The 16,990-nt window shown below is 39.0% G+C and overlaps 1 protein-coding gene across 9 annotated transcripts in view; it reads left to right on the top strand.

Moving 5' to 3' along the window:
- The window catches only part of LOC129771963 (uncharacterized), a 238,277-nt gene that overhangs the window by 148,314 nt on the left and 72,973 nt on the right, over nucleotides 1–16,990 (top strand). For 8 of the 9 annotated variants that reach the window (XM_055776133.1, XM_055776132.1, XM_055776130.1 and 5 more), the window contains 5 exons: nucleotides 9,562–9,907; nucleotides 10,257–10,905; nucleotides 10,982–11,877; nucleotides 11,942–12,698; nucleotides 12,769–12,936. In XM_055776133.1, coding sequence (XP_055632108.1) covers nucleotides 9,562–9,907; nucleotides 10,257–10,905; nucleotides 10,982–11,877; nucleotides 11,942–12,698; nucleotides 12,769–12,936 — 2,816 coding nt within the window. Of the gene's footprint in view, nucleotides 1–9,306; nucleotides 9,438–9,561; nucleotides 9,908–10,256; nucleotides 10,906–10,981; nucleotides 11,878–11,941; nucleotides 12,699–12,768; nucleotides 12,937–16,990 lie in introns of those variants that run through there. The other variant, XM_055776135.1, reaches the window with a different exon arrangement.

Raw genomic sequence — 16,990 nt, 5'->3', positions numbered from 1 at the left:
AAGTCGTGAAAATTATAAGCAAATTCATAAAATTACATAAACATGGCGACAAACATATTAAAAGAGCCTATCTACTATAAAAAAAGACAATAAATTAGAAATTTTTTTAAATATCTCGAGAATGGCTGCATTTAGAAGGAGACTGATGAAGAGCTTTTTTGTTTTGAATCATATCGGAGTTCATAATTTGTGGCTACAAATGATTGTTGGCATACAAAAATTCGAAGTTTCGAAAATTAATAAAAATTCGATGTTCCACAAAGTTCGTCAAAAATAGTTTTCCCATCTTGGACTCTTTTTTTTATTTTCTACATGACTTCTATTTTATATGAAAAAAATTAAAAAATATATATTTTTGATATTGCAAATGGAAGTTTTTTTTTTGGTAAATAAAAAAAGAGTACTAATTTTTGTTTTCTCAGTGTATATTTTTTCACGTTGTAGCATCAATACTCTATAACTTTTTCTAATACCCTATTTCAGTACGACTCATGGTTTTTAAGATATAAATTATCAAAGATTTCTCTTAGTACAATCGATATACCCTTTTCAATAGTTACACATGAGTCAAAAAATTCCCAAATGCAGTACAAAATTAATATTTCCTCCAACCCAAACGGAATACAAACTTTCGTTCGAATCAAAAGTACAAATTTTCAAAATCTGCATATTTAGTTCGATTTCATTTGGAATTGCACATATAATAACCTAAAACATTGCGGAAGACATCAATAAGACCAACCGTTTCTGAGTAATTTTTTTGTTAAACTCAAAAGTAAGGCTAGAGACAAAATGGAAAATCGATGATACAAATTGTCATTTTTGGTCAGTAAGAATGCGTCTGAAAAATTTATACAAGCAAAGAAAAGACAAAAATATAAATCATGAAAAAAGAATCGACATTTGCAGTAATACAGCTCTATAGATTTTGGATTTTCATAGTAGGTGAAAGCGAGGCTTATTTGTACAGGTTTTGTTAAGAGTAAAATTCAAAAACTAAATACTTCTTCAAATTCATGATGGTATTATTAAACTGCAAAACGTTACGTTCAATAAGGAACGAAATAAATCTGGCAACATCTGTGGCACTCTAAGCATTTGTTGATAAAACCGAGAATAATACAATCCGACTCTTCGACTCAATCAACGAAAAGCACTCCACTCTCGGTAGGTTGATTGTAAACGGGAATTGAAGGTAGAATGAGTTATTCGAGGGGTTTATTTTATCCAAAATATATATTTTTATTAAGGCTCATATGGCGTCAGCCTAACGGGGCCGGGAGTTCAATATTTCGACAATGTTTGCTTACAACTATGTTAGTAATATATAACCGATTACTCGCGGTTGGCTCGAGGTTAGTATTACAAGTGTTCTCATAATTGGTATGTTGCTGTCTTCGATGCTCTGTACGTGTGCCCGACACGGAATACCTCCTATTGGGATGCAGCTGACCATTAATCAGCAACGCCCCCCTAGTCTGTACCCCATATCTAGCGTGGTGCGTCTTTCTCGACTCGAGGAATCCAGGATAGAATGGTCATCATCCGGCGCAATCATCAGTTCGTGTAGAGTTGTCATGAGCGGTACAACCTTTGGCTCTTGTTGAATGATCAGTGGACTGCACAACCTTTGGCCCGTGCATCTGTAAAGAGTGTGTGTATGTATTGCCGCGACTAAGTAAAAGTTTATCGTTTGGATAGGAGGGATATGAAACGGGGACACAACGAAGGAAACATCATTAAACGTTGACATCGGCGTTTCTGAGGAACAGGTATAGATGAAGCAGAAGATCAGGATCACGGCTACCTAAGATATCCCGGACGGGGATATCCGATTGTCTGCCTTGTGCTCTCAGTACTCTAGAGAGCTGAGAGCGAGCAGTATGGAACCGGATACACGACCAGACAACATGCTCGATGTCGTGGTAGCCATCGCCACAATCACAAAGATTGTTTGCTGCGAGCCCAATGCGATAGAGATGCGCGTTTAGGTTGTAGTGATTGGACATGAGCCGAGATATCACGCGAATGAAATCACGACCTACATTCAATCCCTTGAACCATGCCCTCGTCGAGACCTTAGGGATAATCGTGTGTAACCAACGACCGAACTCATCTTCACTCCACATGCGCTGCCAACATACGAGCGTATACTGACGAGGAATGTAGAAAAATTCATTATAAGCAATTTGCCTTTCAAAAAGTGTGCCTTCTAAAGCGCCCACCTTAGCTAGCGAGTCCGCTTTCTCATTCCCCGGAATCGAGCAATGAGAGGGAACCCATGCTAAGGTAATCTTGAATAATTTTTCGACCAAAACACTCAATAGATGTCTTATTCTTGTTAGGAAATAAGATGAGCATTTATCAACTTTCATTGAACGGATTGCCTCTATTGAGCTGAGACTGTCTGAAAAAATAAAATAGTGGTCGATGGGCAATGTTTCAATGATCCCTAATGCGTAATATATCGCACCCAGTTCAGCGACATACACGGAACAAGGATCTTTGAGTTTGAAAGAGGCACTGGAATTTTCATTGAAGATGCCGAAGTCAGTGGACCCGTTTATGAATGAACCGTCAGTAAAGAACATTTTATCAGATCTAACTTTCCCATATTCTGCCGAAAATATCGGTGGAATAGATTCGGAGCGTAGGTGATCTGGGATTCCATGGATTTTTTGTCGCATGGACAGATCAAAAATGACAGAGGAATTGCAGAAGTATGGGAAGCAAACTTGGTTGGAGATGCCTGGTGAAGGGTGCACTTCGTGGGTAAGGTACTCATGGTATAAAGACATAAAACTTGACTGAGGAATCAGTTGGAGTAGATTTTCGAAGTTATCAATCACCAATGGATTCATGATCTTGCAACGGATGAGAAATCTGTAGGATAATTCTGTGAACCGAAGAGTAAGCGGGGGTACTCCTGCCAAAACTTCGAGACTCATCGTATGTGTCGAATGCAAACACCCCATGGCTATACGCAAGCAACGATATTGTATTCTCTCCAGCTTGAGAATATGAATCCTGGCAGCTGATCGGAAGCAAAAACTGCCATATTCTAACACTGATAATATCGTTGTTTTGTACAACTGAATGAGGTCTCCTGGATGGTTATTCGAGGGGTTCACACAACACAAAAAACTGAAATTGACCACGCCACTCATTCAAACCGTTTGCCAAACGGGATATCAGGAAAGGGATGCAAATTTCCATACAAGCTGTTTACCCTCGTCTTTGTTGCGTTGTTAATAAAAAAAATATCAATGCCAATTCTGCAATTCCAACCAGCTCTCGGGAACGGGGATAAATGGTGACCTGTGGTCTACCGGGACTAGCTTGTGGTTTGACCTTCCGTTATAATGACACGAGTGAGTGAGTATTGCCAACTATGCACACACAGCTCGCGTGGGAGGCTTCGCTCGGACGGGAAAAAGTGTAATTACAGGTGTATGCAACTTGTACAAATAAAGCTTCTCTGGCGATAGAGCGGTTTCAGTGATATTGAAATAGCTGCCGATGAGCAAATTGTGTGGCATTTGGTTTGGAAAAAAACGGGAAACTTTCTACTTTATTCTGTATACTAGATACAAAATTACATTCAATCTAACCAAACAATCTCACGCTGCACGCTTGGCTGACCTTTCACCGAAGAGGATATGCCAAAGAGCATCGAAATAGGTCTCAGCAAACCCATTCATATCCCCTTTTCCCCCACGCCATATCAAGTTTCGTCTTCACAATTTTATCGATTGTGAAAACATGTTTGGTCTTTGAACAACTCGTCGTGCACTGCACAGTGGAATGTGATCCGAGTCAATATTTCTGCCAACATCATTGCCTGCATGGAGCATGAATGAGGAGAGGCATTTCTCCTATCCGGTTTCAACCTGAGCTTCACCCAACGACAGCCAACGGTCCGAGAAGCCATGGCAGCGTCAAACAGACCGGAGAACTTCTACTAGCGCTCAGCGAGAAACAATAAAAAAAACACAACTTCAACCACGAACTTCATCGTTCAATGAAAGCAAAAACACTACGAATACGAGAAACGGAGTTCAAAAGCTGAGCCACGCTTATTTTCTTATTAAATTGTTACTTCAAGCGTATTTCGACATGCGCCGGCTCCAGAAATCTTTTCCCCTCCGTCTGCAGTTTTACACATTTTATGCTGTTGTGTCTTTTTTGTTGTGTTGTGTTTATTGTTGTTGCAAAGTTGTTTCTGCAGCCATATCGATCGGGTTCGAAAGCGTGAGTCAGAAAAGTGTAAAGTTGAAGAGGTTAACACCGGCCATGAAAACATGATTCGAGGGCTCGAACACGTGCCTTTTTTGCTCTGAGGCAGTGAAAGACGTTAAACTAGTGGCTGGATGCGGCAAAGGTGCAGTTGAATTAGTCGAATTTGTTGTTCTGTCATATGCTTGTTCCCGTTTTCTTATTGGTAGGCAATGAGATCCGTTCAGAGAAAGGCGAAAATCTAACCAGTGACACATATTACTTATAGTCAACGGCAAAATAAAGTGTCTACCATCATATTTTCCAATTTGTTCTAATAATTTTATGTAAAGATAGGTGAAAACGAAGTAAGACTGCCACCCTGTACAAAAAAAACATTATAGCTCAAAATGTGTGATAAAATTTGCGATATGTTAACAAACACATGCAAAAGCAAGTTTTCAACTATGAGCAAAAATATCTCTTTGTCTGGACGCGTTTATGATTATGTTTCGTAAATTTTTGGATCGTCCAAAAACTTATTTGCGGGAGTGGAAAGATAGACCACCGGAAGAGTAAGAAAGATCATGACAAGGTACAATGGGTTTTGTTCCCTTCCCCTGGTGACTGTAAGGACGTGGCCGGCGTCATTATTGACCATTCAAAGCTTGAATCACAACGAGAATGATTTGCTAGTCCCAAGCGTCATTCTGTGTATTCTATGTGCAATTTGGTTGGTCCAGGTCAATAACGGAGAGCAACTACGAATTGTACAGTCTACCAAAGCTCAAGCTCAAGCTTAAAATGAGTCCAAGATGGTAAAACTATTTTTGACGTTTTCAAATGTTTTTCAACGTAACCCCAAAACATATATTTTTACCATAATTATGTACTTGGAAAAGTAGTTGAAAATTATGAGCAAATTCATAAAATTTCATGAACATGACGTTATAACACCTAATAAAGCCTATTTACTATAGAAAAGACAATAAATTAGAAATATTTTTTCAAATATCTCGAGAGAAATGTATTTTCAAATATCTCGAGAATGGCTGCATTTAGAAGGAGATTGATGAAGAGATTTTTTATTTTAAATTACATCAGGATCCATAATTTTTGGCTAAAAATGATTGTTAACATACAAAAATACGAAGTTTCGAAAATCGATGTTCCACAAAGTTCGTCAAAAAAAGTTTCTACTTGTACTTGTACCAATTTTTAAAATTTTCTACATGACTTAAAATTTATTTGCAAAAAAACAAATAAAAAATATACATTTAGATATTACAAATTAAAGTTTTTTTGTAAATAAAAAAGTACTATTTTTTTTTTCTCAGTGTATATTTTTTATACGTTTGGACATCAATACTCAATTATTAAATTAAATTAAAATTGAATTTTCTCAAAAAAGTTTTTTTCTAAATACCCAAAAATATATATATGAATAGCCCTTACAATTTCCAACAAGTCGTCCATACATCGGAAGATGGGCACTTTTACAGGGAAAAAGTTTTTCGAACAACAACCTTTTTATGTTTTCTTTGACAAAAAAACAACTTATCTTAATTTTGTTTGAAGTCAAGATAACGATATACTAGGTTTAGTTTTTTAGTTTAGTATTTTATCTTGTTCAAAAACAAACTTTTGTCGAAGAACATCTAAGAATTTTTTGGATAAAAATTTCATTAAAAAAATATTTTGGAAAATAAAATTCATTTTTTCTCGAAAACATATGCTTTTAAAATTCTGAAAAAATAGATATAAATAGCCATTAACATTTCCAACAAGTTTTCCATACATCAGACGATAGGCACATTTACACGAAAAAAGTATTTCGAACAACAATTTTTGACGTAGGACTACGTCTTTCATTTCTATACCGGGGTGTAAAATCAAAGTTTCGAAAACGAAAGCGTTACGCCGGAGACCGAGATTTTGAGCATTAATAGCTCCTAAACAACTGAACGAAATGGTATGATGAACACTTCATTCGAAAGATAAAATATCTACGCGTTATATACTTGTTACTTTTTGATCCAAAAACTTGTTTCAATAGTCTTAAAATTGATTTCAAAACAGGCTATTGAATACACCAATCGGTATATAAGCGAGCGCCACTCGGAAATCCACTCAGTTCTAATTGAACAGCGATTGGAGCATGTTGTCGCTGTTGTGGTGAAGCTCTTCGTTTATCATGAAAGCGCGAATGAACGGTGTCACCAAGAGCCTGTTTGTGCACCTTAGGCCAGAAGGGAATCCATCAGGAGGAGAGTGACGCCGCAAATGGTTCCCCGGGAAGGGATCGGAGCAGCCGCCACACACACATACACGCGCGGAACTCTTCGTTTGGATGCCATTCAGCAAAATAATCTGCCAGTTCCCCTGGGTACTGAAAAATACATTCATGCGAAAGAGTTAATTTTAATGTTTTTTATCCATGTAACACTGCGACCAAATATTTTTCAATTAAGTGCCATTAACAGGTGGTTATCGAGTGACATTAACCACTGGTGGGCTTCGAGTATCGAGGAAAATCGGGAAAAATCTAATCGTTGCTGAAAAATAATCTGCCAGTTCCCCTGGGAATTGAAAAATACAATGATGCGAAAGAGTTTATTCTAATGTTTTCTATCCATATGACACTGCAACCAAATACATTTGGTTTTGTGATTTTTCAATCAATGGCAATTAACAGGAAAGCTTCTGAAATTATTCTTCCCCACATCGACATCGACAAGACAACATCGTTACTGAACGAGTTGAACGAGCTGGACGAGCTGGATGGTGAGGGATCAAGAGATTCATTACCTGTCCACACACATACACACACACATATATACGTACGGAACTTCTTTCGTTTAAATGCCATCCAGCATCGAGAAGATTCCGGAAGAATATTATCGTTGCTGAAAAATAATCTGCCAGTTCCCATGGGAATTGAAAAATACATTCATGCGAAAGAGTTTATTTAAATGTTTTCTAACCATATAACACTGCGACTAAATACATTTGGTTTTGTGATTTTTCAATCAAGTGCAATTAACAGGTGGTTATCAAGTTAACATTAACCACTGGTGGTGGACTTCGAGAAGAATCGAGAAGAATCCAGAAAGATGACATCGTTACTGCAAAACAATCTGCCAGTTCCCCTTGGGATTGAAAATTACATTCAAACGGAAGAGTTTATTTTAATGTTTTTTTTTTTTTGTTTTTCTGCGACCAAATACATTTGGTTCTGTTATTTTTCAATCAAGTGCAATTAGCAGGAAAGCTTCTGAAGATTATTCTTCCCCATCAGTAGGATATTTTCATATCCAATATTGGATGCATAAAACCTTGTACCTCCAACGTAATGCTCTCGTTTTCGAAGTCCCCCAACTATTCATTTATTCTTTCATTCAGAATGGATTCAGATTAAACTTCAAACAAATGATCACTAAATCAACGATAGTCCTACGTCACCATTGCGGTTATACCATAGATATAACCCACTTCCTGTTTTTAATTTTTTTTTCTTTGATACTTTGATACTATTAATGTTTAATTCGTAACATTTTTATGTATAAATTATCGCAATTTACATGCTCTGCTAACTTTTCTCTATTTAGAAACATGTCAAGAACATGTCAAACGTGAGAATTTACACACAAAAATGTTACAAGCAAAACTTTTTTTTTTCAGGAGTCTTCATACAAAAACGACTTATATTCCAAAAACTATAAAAGATAGAAAGTTGATGTCTTCAACAAAAAGTTTATATTTTAATAAGATCTAAAACTTTGTCGAATACACTTAATCGCTATCTTGGCTTTAAACAAAATTAGGGTTAGTTGTATTTTTTTCAACGAAAACATGAAAAAGTTGTTGTTCGATAAACTTTTTCCCTGTAAAAGTACCCATCTTTCGATGTATGGACGACTTGTTGGAAATTGTAAGGGCTATACATATATATCTATTTTTGGGAATTTAAAAAAATACGTTTTTGAGAAAAATCAATTTTAATTTTTAAAATAACTTTTTTGTCAGCAAAATTTTTTTCCAAAAAATTTTTGGTATTTTTTTGTAAAAATATAAACAATTTCCTACATTTCATCCTTTGACAATAATTTTATAGGTATCATAGTTTTTAAATTATAAATTTTTGTAAAAAATTAAGAAAAAAAAATTGACTTTTTCCAAAATTGTAATTCTAATTCTTTTTCGAATATTTCAAGTATGCAAAGTTGCTTGAATGACCCATGTCTTTACACCCACAACGTTTCACTGCTGTCTGAGATGGTGCTGCCAACTCTTAAGATGAGTTGGCATGAAATTCGTCAATAGATAAATACACTATCGAAGCTGGGTCCGTAACAATATGAACAATATTTTTTTCTAGCGCTCTCAGGGTTTAGGTATAATTTGAGTTATATTGAAAAGTATACATCATTAGGACACTTCATTGACTTGAATGGCAATAAAAAAAAAAAGAATAAATAAATAGTAGAACTAACAACTGGCAATATGAATTAGGAACAAGTACACAAAAAAGATAAAAAATATTAACAGATATTAACGATAAAAATTATCCTGTGTGTAGTCCTTTTTGCTTCTTTTGCTTTGAAATTAAATTTTATTTGAATTGCTGCTTGACAACTGCGTGTTAAAAAAAGTCTACAAAATCTTTTAATCTTCAAATGTTTCACAATCTATTATTTCCGAAACATAAATTGATAGGTTATTATACAAATTCATAATGTTCGGGAATACAATTCGGCTAAATCCACATAATTCGACGGTTGAGCAAAATCGGATCAACCAAACGAGAACAATTGCCCATCTACACACCCCCTTTGCCAGACAATTATTTACTCTGTCGCTATGACCCACGATAATTATCTAGTAACACCATTCACTAGATTAACCACTTTGACCGTGACTGCCAAACCAAACTGCTCCCTTAAACGAAAGCAAGTAGCTGAATTCCACTCGCAAGTTACATGTATCTCGCGTGTTCTCTCGTACTTTCATCGATCGCAGACATTTGATAGCCCTTTTTTATGTATACCTTTCGAAATAGTTATTTCTCTTGCCTTCCAAAGTGAAGGGTGAAACAATTTTCCATATCGAACATTTTACCTTACCAATTTTGTGTTCCATCCGTCGAATGGTTCCGATCACGATTTTTGAATATCGTTGTTTTGTGTCGTTCCATCACCTTCATCATGTACAAGTTAAGCTGTGTGAGTAATGATTGAAACCGACAATAGCTCCGTTCTATTTTGGTTTGGCTCCCTTTGAATCTGACTTTATGACGGTGTGACTTAAAATCGTACATCTTCTCTTTTTTTCTCCTCTCACGCACAGGGTCAATCGGAAAGCAAGAAAGCATCCAAAAAGGCAGCCGCCGGCCATGAAACGAAAGGCACGGCCATGTCCTTCGGATTCAAGAAGCACAAAATACACCAATCGAGTGGCGGCGGCAAGCTGCCCCATACGACCATCGGTGGCGATGATACGGGCGCACAGACCGGGGCGTTTAAGAAAGTTACCGCCAACGCCAGCACTATCACTGGTGGTGCCAACGCCAATGGAAATCTTCTGTTCGGACCGGGTTGTTTGGAGAAAGAAAAGGCGGCGGAAAGCGACAATGCAACGGTAATATCGAATCCAGGAGTCAATGGCATTTTCAGCGATAAGAATGGCAACATGGGTGAGTATGATTGTTTGTTGGGCGGTGAACAGCGATTAGAATGGTCGTATACATTAGGGTTTTACACTTTTTTTCGCCGACTCCTAACCAATGTCACGATTTTGGTGGTATTGGTGTACACGGGCGCTAAAACAATACCGTCAGCAGTCGTATTGTTTAATTTATTTATTTATTGTTAAGATACTTTCACCTGTAAAGTATGTTCTCGAACGCTTTCTTGGTACCATTATTTGGTTTTGCACATATCCATAGCTCGACATTCCAAGCAAGCCGTAGGTGAACATACATTTATTGTCAGAAAAAACGTAAGGATCTTCCGCTATATCATCATTGTACGTTTTTTTTTCAGATTCAACAGAGCTAATAGACGACGACACAACCAAAGCCAGTGGCCGTTCAACCCCACGTCTTCAGCCACCCAAAAAAGATTCGCATGGCGGTCCGTACCGGAATAACCGTTTCGGTTTTCGCTCAAACAACGTTATCCGGCCGGCGTCGGTGGGACTTCAGCCGAAAACTCTTGCAGACTGCGATAAGCAACATTCCAGCAACAACTACAACAACAACAATAACATAAACGCTACTAACAATAACAATGTATACGTCACTGACAAGCGTCGTTCGAAGAGCGCCCCATCGGCGGCTTCTGCGCGTACAAATCACACATCGCAACTACAGGCGCCATCGCATCATATCCAGCATGGTGCACTTCACAGGCCACAACCAAAATATCAATCGTCAGCTAATGCGACCAAAATAGCTCCATCCGAATCGTCGACCAATGCAGCCAATGGAGCGCAACAAGTGGTGAAGAGATGCGATCAAGCGGAGCAGAAAAATACTTCGCACAATCCACTGTCATCACACCCACATCAGAAGGTGCCGAATGGCGGTAACGCAGAGGAACCGCGATCACAGTTGAGCGTAAATAATGCCATCGGCCGACAGTGCGTCTCATCGGCTGATCCCGGACAGCAGCATGCCGCGGCTAATTTACTGTGAGTATACACCAAACATTTCGCCCAATGACTCACTCACACGCTTCGTACCAAATCATTCTCTTACTGTTTTTAGAACGAAGGTCGCACCAAAGGCAGCAGCTGCAATCGGACCGGAAGCATCATCATCATCGGTGGCTAAATTCACCCTGCACAGCTCGAGCCTTCCCAAGCCACAGTATCCAGTCCCGATAAGTCTACCATCGGCACCCCCACGCTTCGCCATGGATGCAAAAGGGGCCAAACAAGCGGTGAACATTAGCCGTAAAGGTACGCTCCAAAGCCAGCTTTACCACAGATCACAGTCTGCCGGCCGTGACGTTGATGATGTCGATGAGGATTCCAATCCCGACGTTGACACTTCCGCAAACATTCGTATGCCACGGCAGCGCTATCGCAACCTGGAAATGGTCATGAGCGGACGCCACAAGTTCGAAGTGCGCGATTTGGAAACCCTAACTGCTGAACCAATCGTTCAGCTTCCCCTTCCCAAGCTGCCAAGTGCGTTCAACAGCTCAGGCCAGCATCAGCAACCGATCCCACTGAGCGGTTTGGTACGATCTTCGGAACTTCCCCGACAGCTGAGCGATGAGATCGACATCAATGACAATCGATACGAGTCAGAACAACAACAGCCCGACGAACAGATAGATCGGAAGGATTCCGTCGCATCGTCGGATGTTGAAAGTTTTGAGGAGAAGCTTGCGATGGATAATAATTCGTCGGAGAAAAGTCTCAAGGGAGCGATAATTAAGGATCTAGCTGAGTCGCATTGTAGCAAGACTTCATCGCCAGGGAGTTCCAGGGCTTCTTGGTGCAACGCAGGTGAATCGATGGCTGCAAAGGAGTGTAGCAGTCTGAGTCTGAGCAGCAGCGATGACAGCAATGTGCACAATAAGGCGAACAGAAGAGAACTGCTCACCGAGGATGTCAGCACTGTCACCATCACCATTGGCAATCCTTCGTTATTGTGTGAGTGTCAATGTTATCGACTAAATTCGAGAATTATTTTTCATGGTCTTATCTTTAATTTTAGCTTCACTCTCGGCGGCAATGCCAATGGATGTTTCAACCAACTTGGACAGTGTGTCAGAGGTCCAAAATAGCTTCATCGATGACACTCTTTCCAACCAAACAGGGACTAACCAAATCTTCCGCACAGAGGAAACCAAGTTCGCCGAGATTGCAGCAGCCGTTGGCGACGCCATCCTGTTGGACGATGAAACTTCCCCGACGGACAGTTTGGTCAGTAGCTGCACGGATTCGGATGACGCGCGAAAGAATCGCAAGAAAAGACCCGAAGACAAACAAGAGATGGAAAAGGAGAAAGACATCGATGAAATCTCGCCGGAGTTTGACGAACTCACCAGTCCTGTTTCGCCCGGTACTCCAACGCATGCTTCGAATTCACTGTCACTCTCCGATGGGGGTAAAGATTTCCTGATCGATGACGAGATCGCCGATCAACCGGCACTGATGTTTGACGAACCGACAGCTCACAACGACAGCATGATCGATCTGTCCTCAATCAATTTGCACATCAACGAGGACACTCCGACTCTGAGGGATTCGGTATCCTCGATTCACCGGAACCGATCCGCTTCGAGGAGCGGAGCCCCAATGCCAAAGCCAAGAAAGATTATGTCGGACGTTTACGATTCGCCGGTATCGATTCGGAAGAATCGATCGCGATTGCCACGATCGGAATCGCTGGATACACTCTCCCCGTGTGACTCAATCGCTTCGGATGATTTTATGTTGGATTTCAACAGCAGCATGGATTCGATTGACAGGTAAAACCCCACTCTGATACATCGATCGTCGATGAAATGTGTTGATCGTGTTTAATTTTATGTTACCCAGACCACCCCGGTCAAACGCCAGTGGAAGTGCTTCGGCACTGCTCTCGATGGACGAATTGCAGCTTTGGTCGGAGCTCGAAAATAAAGGCGGTCAACTGATGCACGAATGGAGCAAGCTGCTTCGCTCACACCGATCCAGCAACAACAACACAAGCCGTGAGAGCATAACGTAAGTAACAGCTTTGTATTTTCTTTTATGCTCGTTTTGAGAGCTTTCGGTGGCGATCATTCGACTAGTGAAAGCAAGAGGGAGCCCCATGAAGAGAAATGTTTTGATCGTCAGTTTTAAAGATTTTGCGTTAGAATTTGTTAATCCTATTTTGGAAAAGAATTCCCTCGAAAGTAATCTTTATATTTTTATTTTTTTATCTTCGCTTATTTTTCGTCGGCCTATTTCCGCCACTTTAGTGCCAATCACCGACAACAGGGAGGCGACTCCACCTGTTCCTACCTATCAGACTCAACAACTCATGAGCCGGGCCAACTTCTTTTACTTCCCCTCCGAAGGAAGACGTAACCAGAGATTTTTCGCCTCAGAAAATCCCAACGACGCCAGCTGGGATTGAACCCAGGCCGATCGGATTGTGAGGCTGTTACGCTAACCACACAACCACTGGCGCCGTCAAGTAATCTTTATACTTAATTAAGAAAATTTCCATCCCAAGAAGATCTCAGGTTGATCGAGGATTGTTCCCAATATCTAGCAGTGCCTACTCAGAACATATACGAGCTCTGCCACAACTTAGAAATCTCCGATATAACCATCCGTAAATAGGGATCGACTCTCTTCAGAGTAAATTCTGAATATAAGATGATCATGAATCCAATGTTTTTTGCAAGAATATGGGAAACAATCGTCTTTCTAACTAGGTTTCAGGCATTTGTTGGACAACCCTCCTTTCTCTAGAATGTATGTAAAGAGAATTCACAATCTGGGAAAATTATTGAAAATATATTTTACCGTGAGGGCTGAAATACTGAAATCTTAAATACGCGATCACCTGTTACAATGCGTCAAACGTGTACGCGTTGGATAGTTTGTCGGTTCGAGATTTTCGTTGATATGCGTATATGCGAACATTTTAAGATTCAAGCGTTGTTTGTGTTTGTGTAACTGATGCAAACATCTTTGCGATCTATACAGAAATGCCTGGTTTACAAGCATTTCATTTCAAATCTTTCATCTTTTTCCTACATGTTCAATGTTTGGATTTTTATTTTATCCTCCATATACAGTAGAATCCCGATTATCCGCGAGCACTTTCCTAAATTTATCAGTGACTGGTATACTCTTGATCTTTTGTTTCGTGCATGGCTTTCACATTATCTAACTACTGTTATACACGACCTTACAGATGGATAGTTTAATGATTTCTGTACTGATCAAATATAGTTTTCATGCTGAAGTATCTTTTTTTCACCTTCACACTTAATTTTTAGTCCTTTATTGCGTTATCCACGATTTTCGTTATCCGAGGTAAACTTACCAGACTATTCCACGGATCGGGGTTCTACTGTATTCATGTTACTCGTCAAAATGAAATTACCTACACTTTCTTGTGATAATTTATTACTGCCTTTGCCTACTCTTCCTTCTACAGATGTAGATGCTCCCTTAACACTGATTGTTTAAATTTGTGCCAATCATCTACATCAGGGATTCTCAAAGTGGTCGATATCGACCTCTTGGCGTCGACATAAACGATAACTGATTTTGTGAGGCAATGAGGTCTAAAAATCGAACCCTATTAATTAACACAAGTTGATTTTTCAATCTTTCAAGATACTATAGCAGTTGTCTTGCGTGAACCAAGTTGTTATAACAATGACTAATATTCCAGTAGAAAGAATTAATGTTGTAAAAAAATGTTGTCTGAAATTCGTTGGAGTATACACGCATCTGTTAATTTAATTGAATAGATATCAAATAGGTAGAAATTGGCCTTCATCCTTCCATCACACTAATCTTTTTTATTTTTCTTTTATTTTTAACTTGCGATTTCGATGTTTCTCTTCAAAAATTAATTACATACTTAAGTATTCGTAAGTAATTTAGAAATAATAATTATTAATGACACTTGATGTTTACTGCATTTAAGATAAACATTTATAATGATAAGAAAATGATGTCCAGTTTACTAACTTAACCCACGAAAAGTTTTTCTATTGTTAGAGGTCGAAAGTATCACTTCACTCTGGATAGTCTCTTGCCGAAAATAGTTTTAGAATCCCTAATCTGGATGATCTAAATTTATTGGGTGTGCAACTTAGTTTGCTCCGTTTTTTACAAAAAATAAATGTTTTCTAAAAATAAACTGAATTAATATAATACTTTTATCAAAGTATTCGTTAGCCACTACTTTTCCCAATCTTTCTGGAAATTTACAGCTTCCGTCGTGAAGAATTTTTTGAAGCCAAGAATAAATCCATCCAATTTTCGATACCCTGTTCTGAAGTGAAGCGTATTCCACTCAAAGCGTTCTGCATCGATCGAAACCAATGATAGTCGGAATGGGTATGGTTCGGACTAGACGTATACGTATTCGTTTTCCACATCAACTACAAAATAATTTTTCGGATGTTATCTTTCTGACCGCTAGGAATTCATCTTTTTCTTCAAAGTAAAGTTGTGGTTAATTTGTGCAGAAAATATGACAAAAACAGCAAGGGGTTTGGAGGGATTCACAGAAACGAGAAACAACTGCGTTGAACGAGCAATCTGAGAAAAGGGGTATTCAAGCCACAGTAGACAAAGCTTCGTTCAATATCACGATTTCACATATTCTAAAATCGCAATAGCTTAAACAAAACGACCCAGGAGTGTAACAATTCAAAAAAATGAACAAAAACGAACTCATTCAGAGTCTAGCAGGCGACCGTGGAAGGTGGAAATTAACAGATTTCAGTACTAGAGACCTGGAAATCAGGTAACAAGGCTTCTAAGTAGTAAACAAGCTTTTCATAAATTTTCTATCGATCCTATTGTTCTTATTTAAAATGCTTTCTGTCAATGAATTCGTATATTTCAAATGTGTACGAAGTTTAATTTGGAATTTACGAATACTTTACCAAAAAAAGGTTTTTAAATAAGTACAATGGAATCGATAGAATCATTTCTGAAAATAGCATAAACAAAGACACAGAATGAACTAACACAGAGTGGACTTTTTGTTGCAGCTATACGAATACTTCGAAGTGATTGTTTTCAGTATACCTGAAAGCTTCAAAGCAAATCGTTGATGGTAAACAATATAATATTGCGTAACAAAAAATTAAGTAGGTATACAGATCATATTATCAAGATAATCTTTTCTTACTTGTCGCCATCGTCTTGACCAGCTGTCACACTCCACACTTTGGATGGACGATGTAGCTAAGCGAAACACAAAAACAAACAAAAGAGCCCTTCCGGAAGGAATAAGTACAGAGGCTCGTATCGATGTCAGAATTTATTTCTCATCAATTGGGCTTCACCGACAAATGAACAGATTAAAGGAAATCGTTCAACTTGATTTCCAATCTGTTGATACCGCTCGTAACATACCGAAAGACATTCATACCTATACATACTATTTAGAAACATTTCTTTGGGTTGTTGCTCTCTATGAAGTGTTTTGAAATGTTATAAAGGGTGTGTCACATCAAATTGCATCACGGAAAAAACGCTGTAGAAATTCGCCCAGTAGACCGATCCTTTTGAAAATTTTAGACAGTAAAATAAAAACTATTAAACAACTTTTGGCATTTTCTTTTTATTCATACTTCGAGCCCAAGCCCGTATGCTCGCACCTTCCTCTTTACCCCGTCCATAAGGTTCTGTACAACGTCAGGTTGTAGTTTTTTTGAACAGAAATCCATTTTCTCTTGAAGTCCGCCTCCGATTTGACAACTTTTGGGTTCTTCCGGAGGGCCTGCTTCATAATCGCCCAATATTTCTCTATTGGGCGAAGCTCCGGCGCGTTGGGCGGGTTCATTTCCTTTGGCACGAAGGTGACCCCGTTGGCTTCGTACCACTCCAACACGTCCTTTGAATAGTGGCACGAAGCGAGATCCGGCCAGAAGATGGTCGGGTCCTCGTGCTGCTTCAATAGTGGTAGTAAGCGCTTCTGTAGGCACTCCTTAATGTAAACCTGCCCGTTTACCGTGCCGGTCATCACGAAGGGGGCGCTCCGCTTTCCGCAAGAGCAGATCGCTTGCCACACCATGTACTTTTTGGCAAACTT

Source organism: Toxorhynchites rutilus, chromosome 2, assembly GCF_029784135.1.
Source record: "Toxorhynchites rutilus septentrionalis strain SRP chromosome 2, ASM2978413v1, whole genome shotgun sequence".
NCBI lineage: Eukaryota > Metazoa > Arthropoda > Insecta > Diptera > Culicidae > Toxorhynchites > Toxorhynchites rutilus.
Note: the sequence above shows the minus strand (reverse complement) of the source record. Positions and strands in the feature narration are given on the sequence as shown.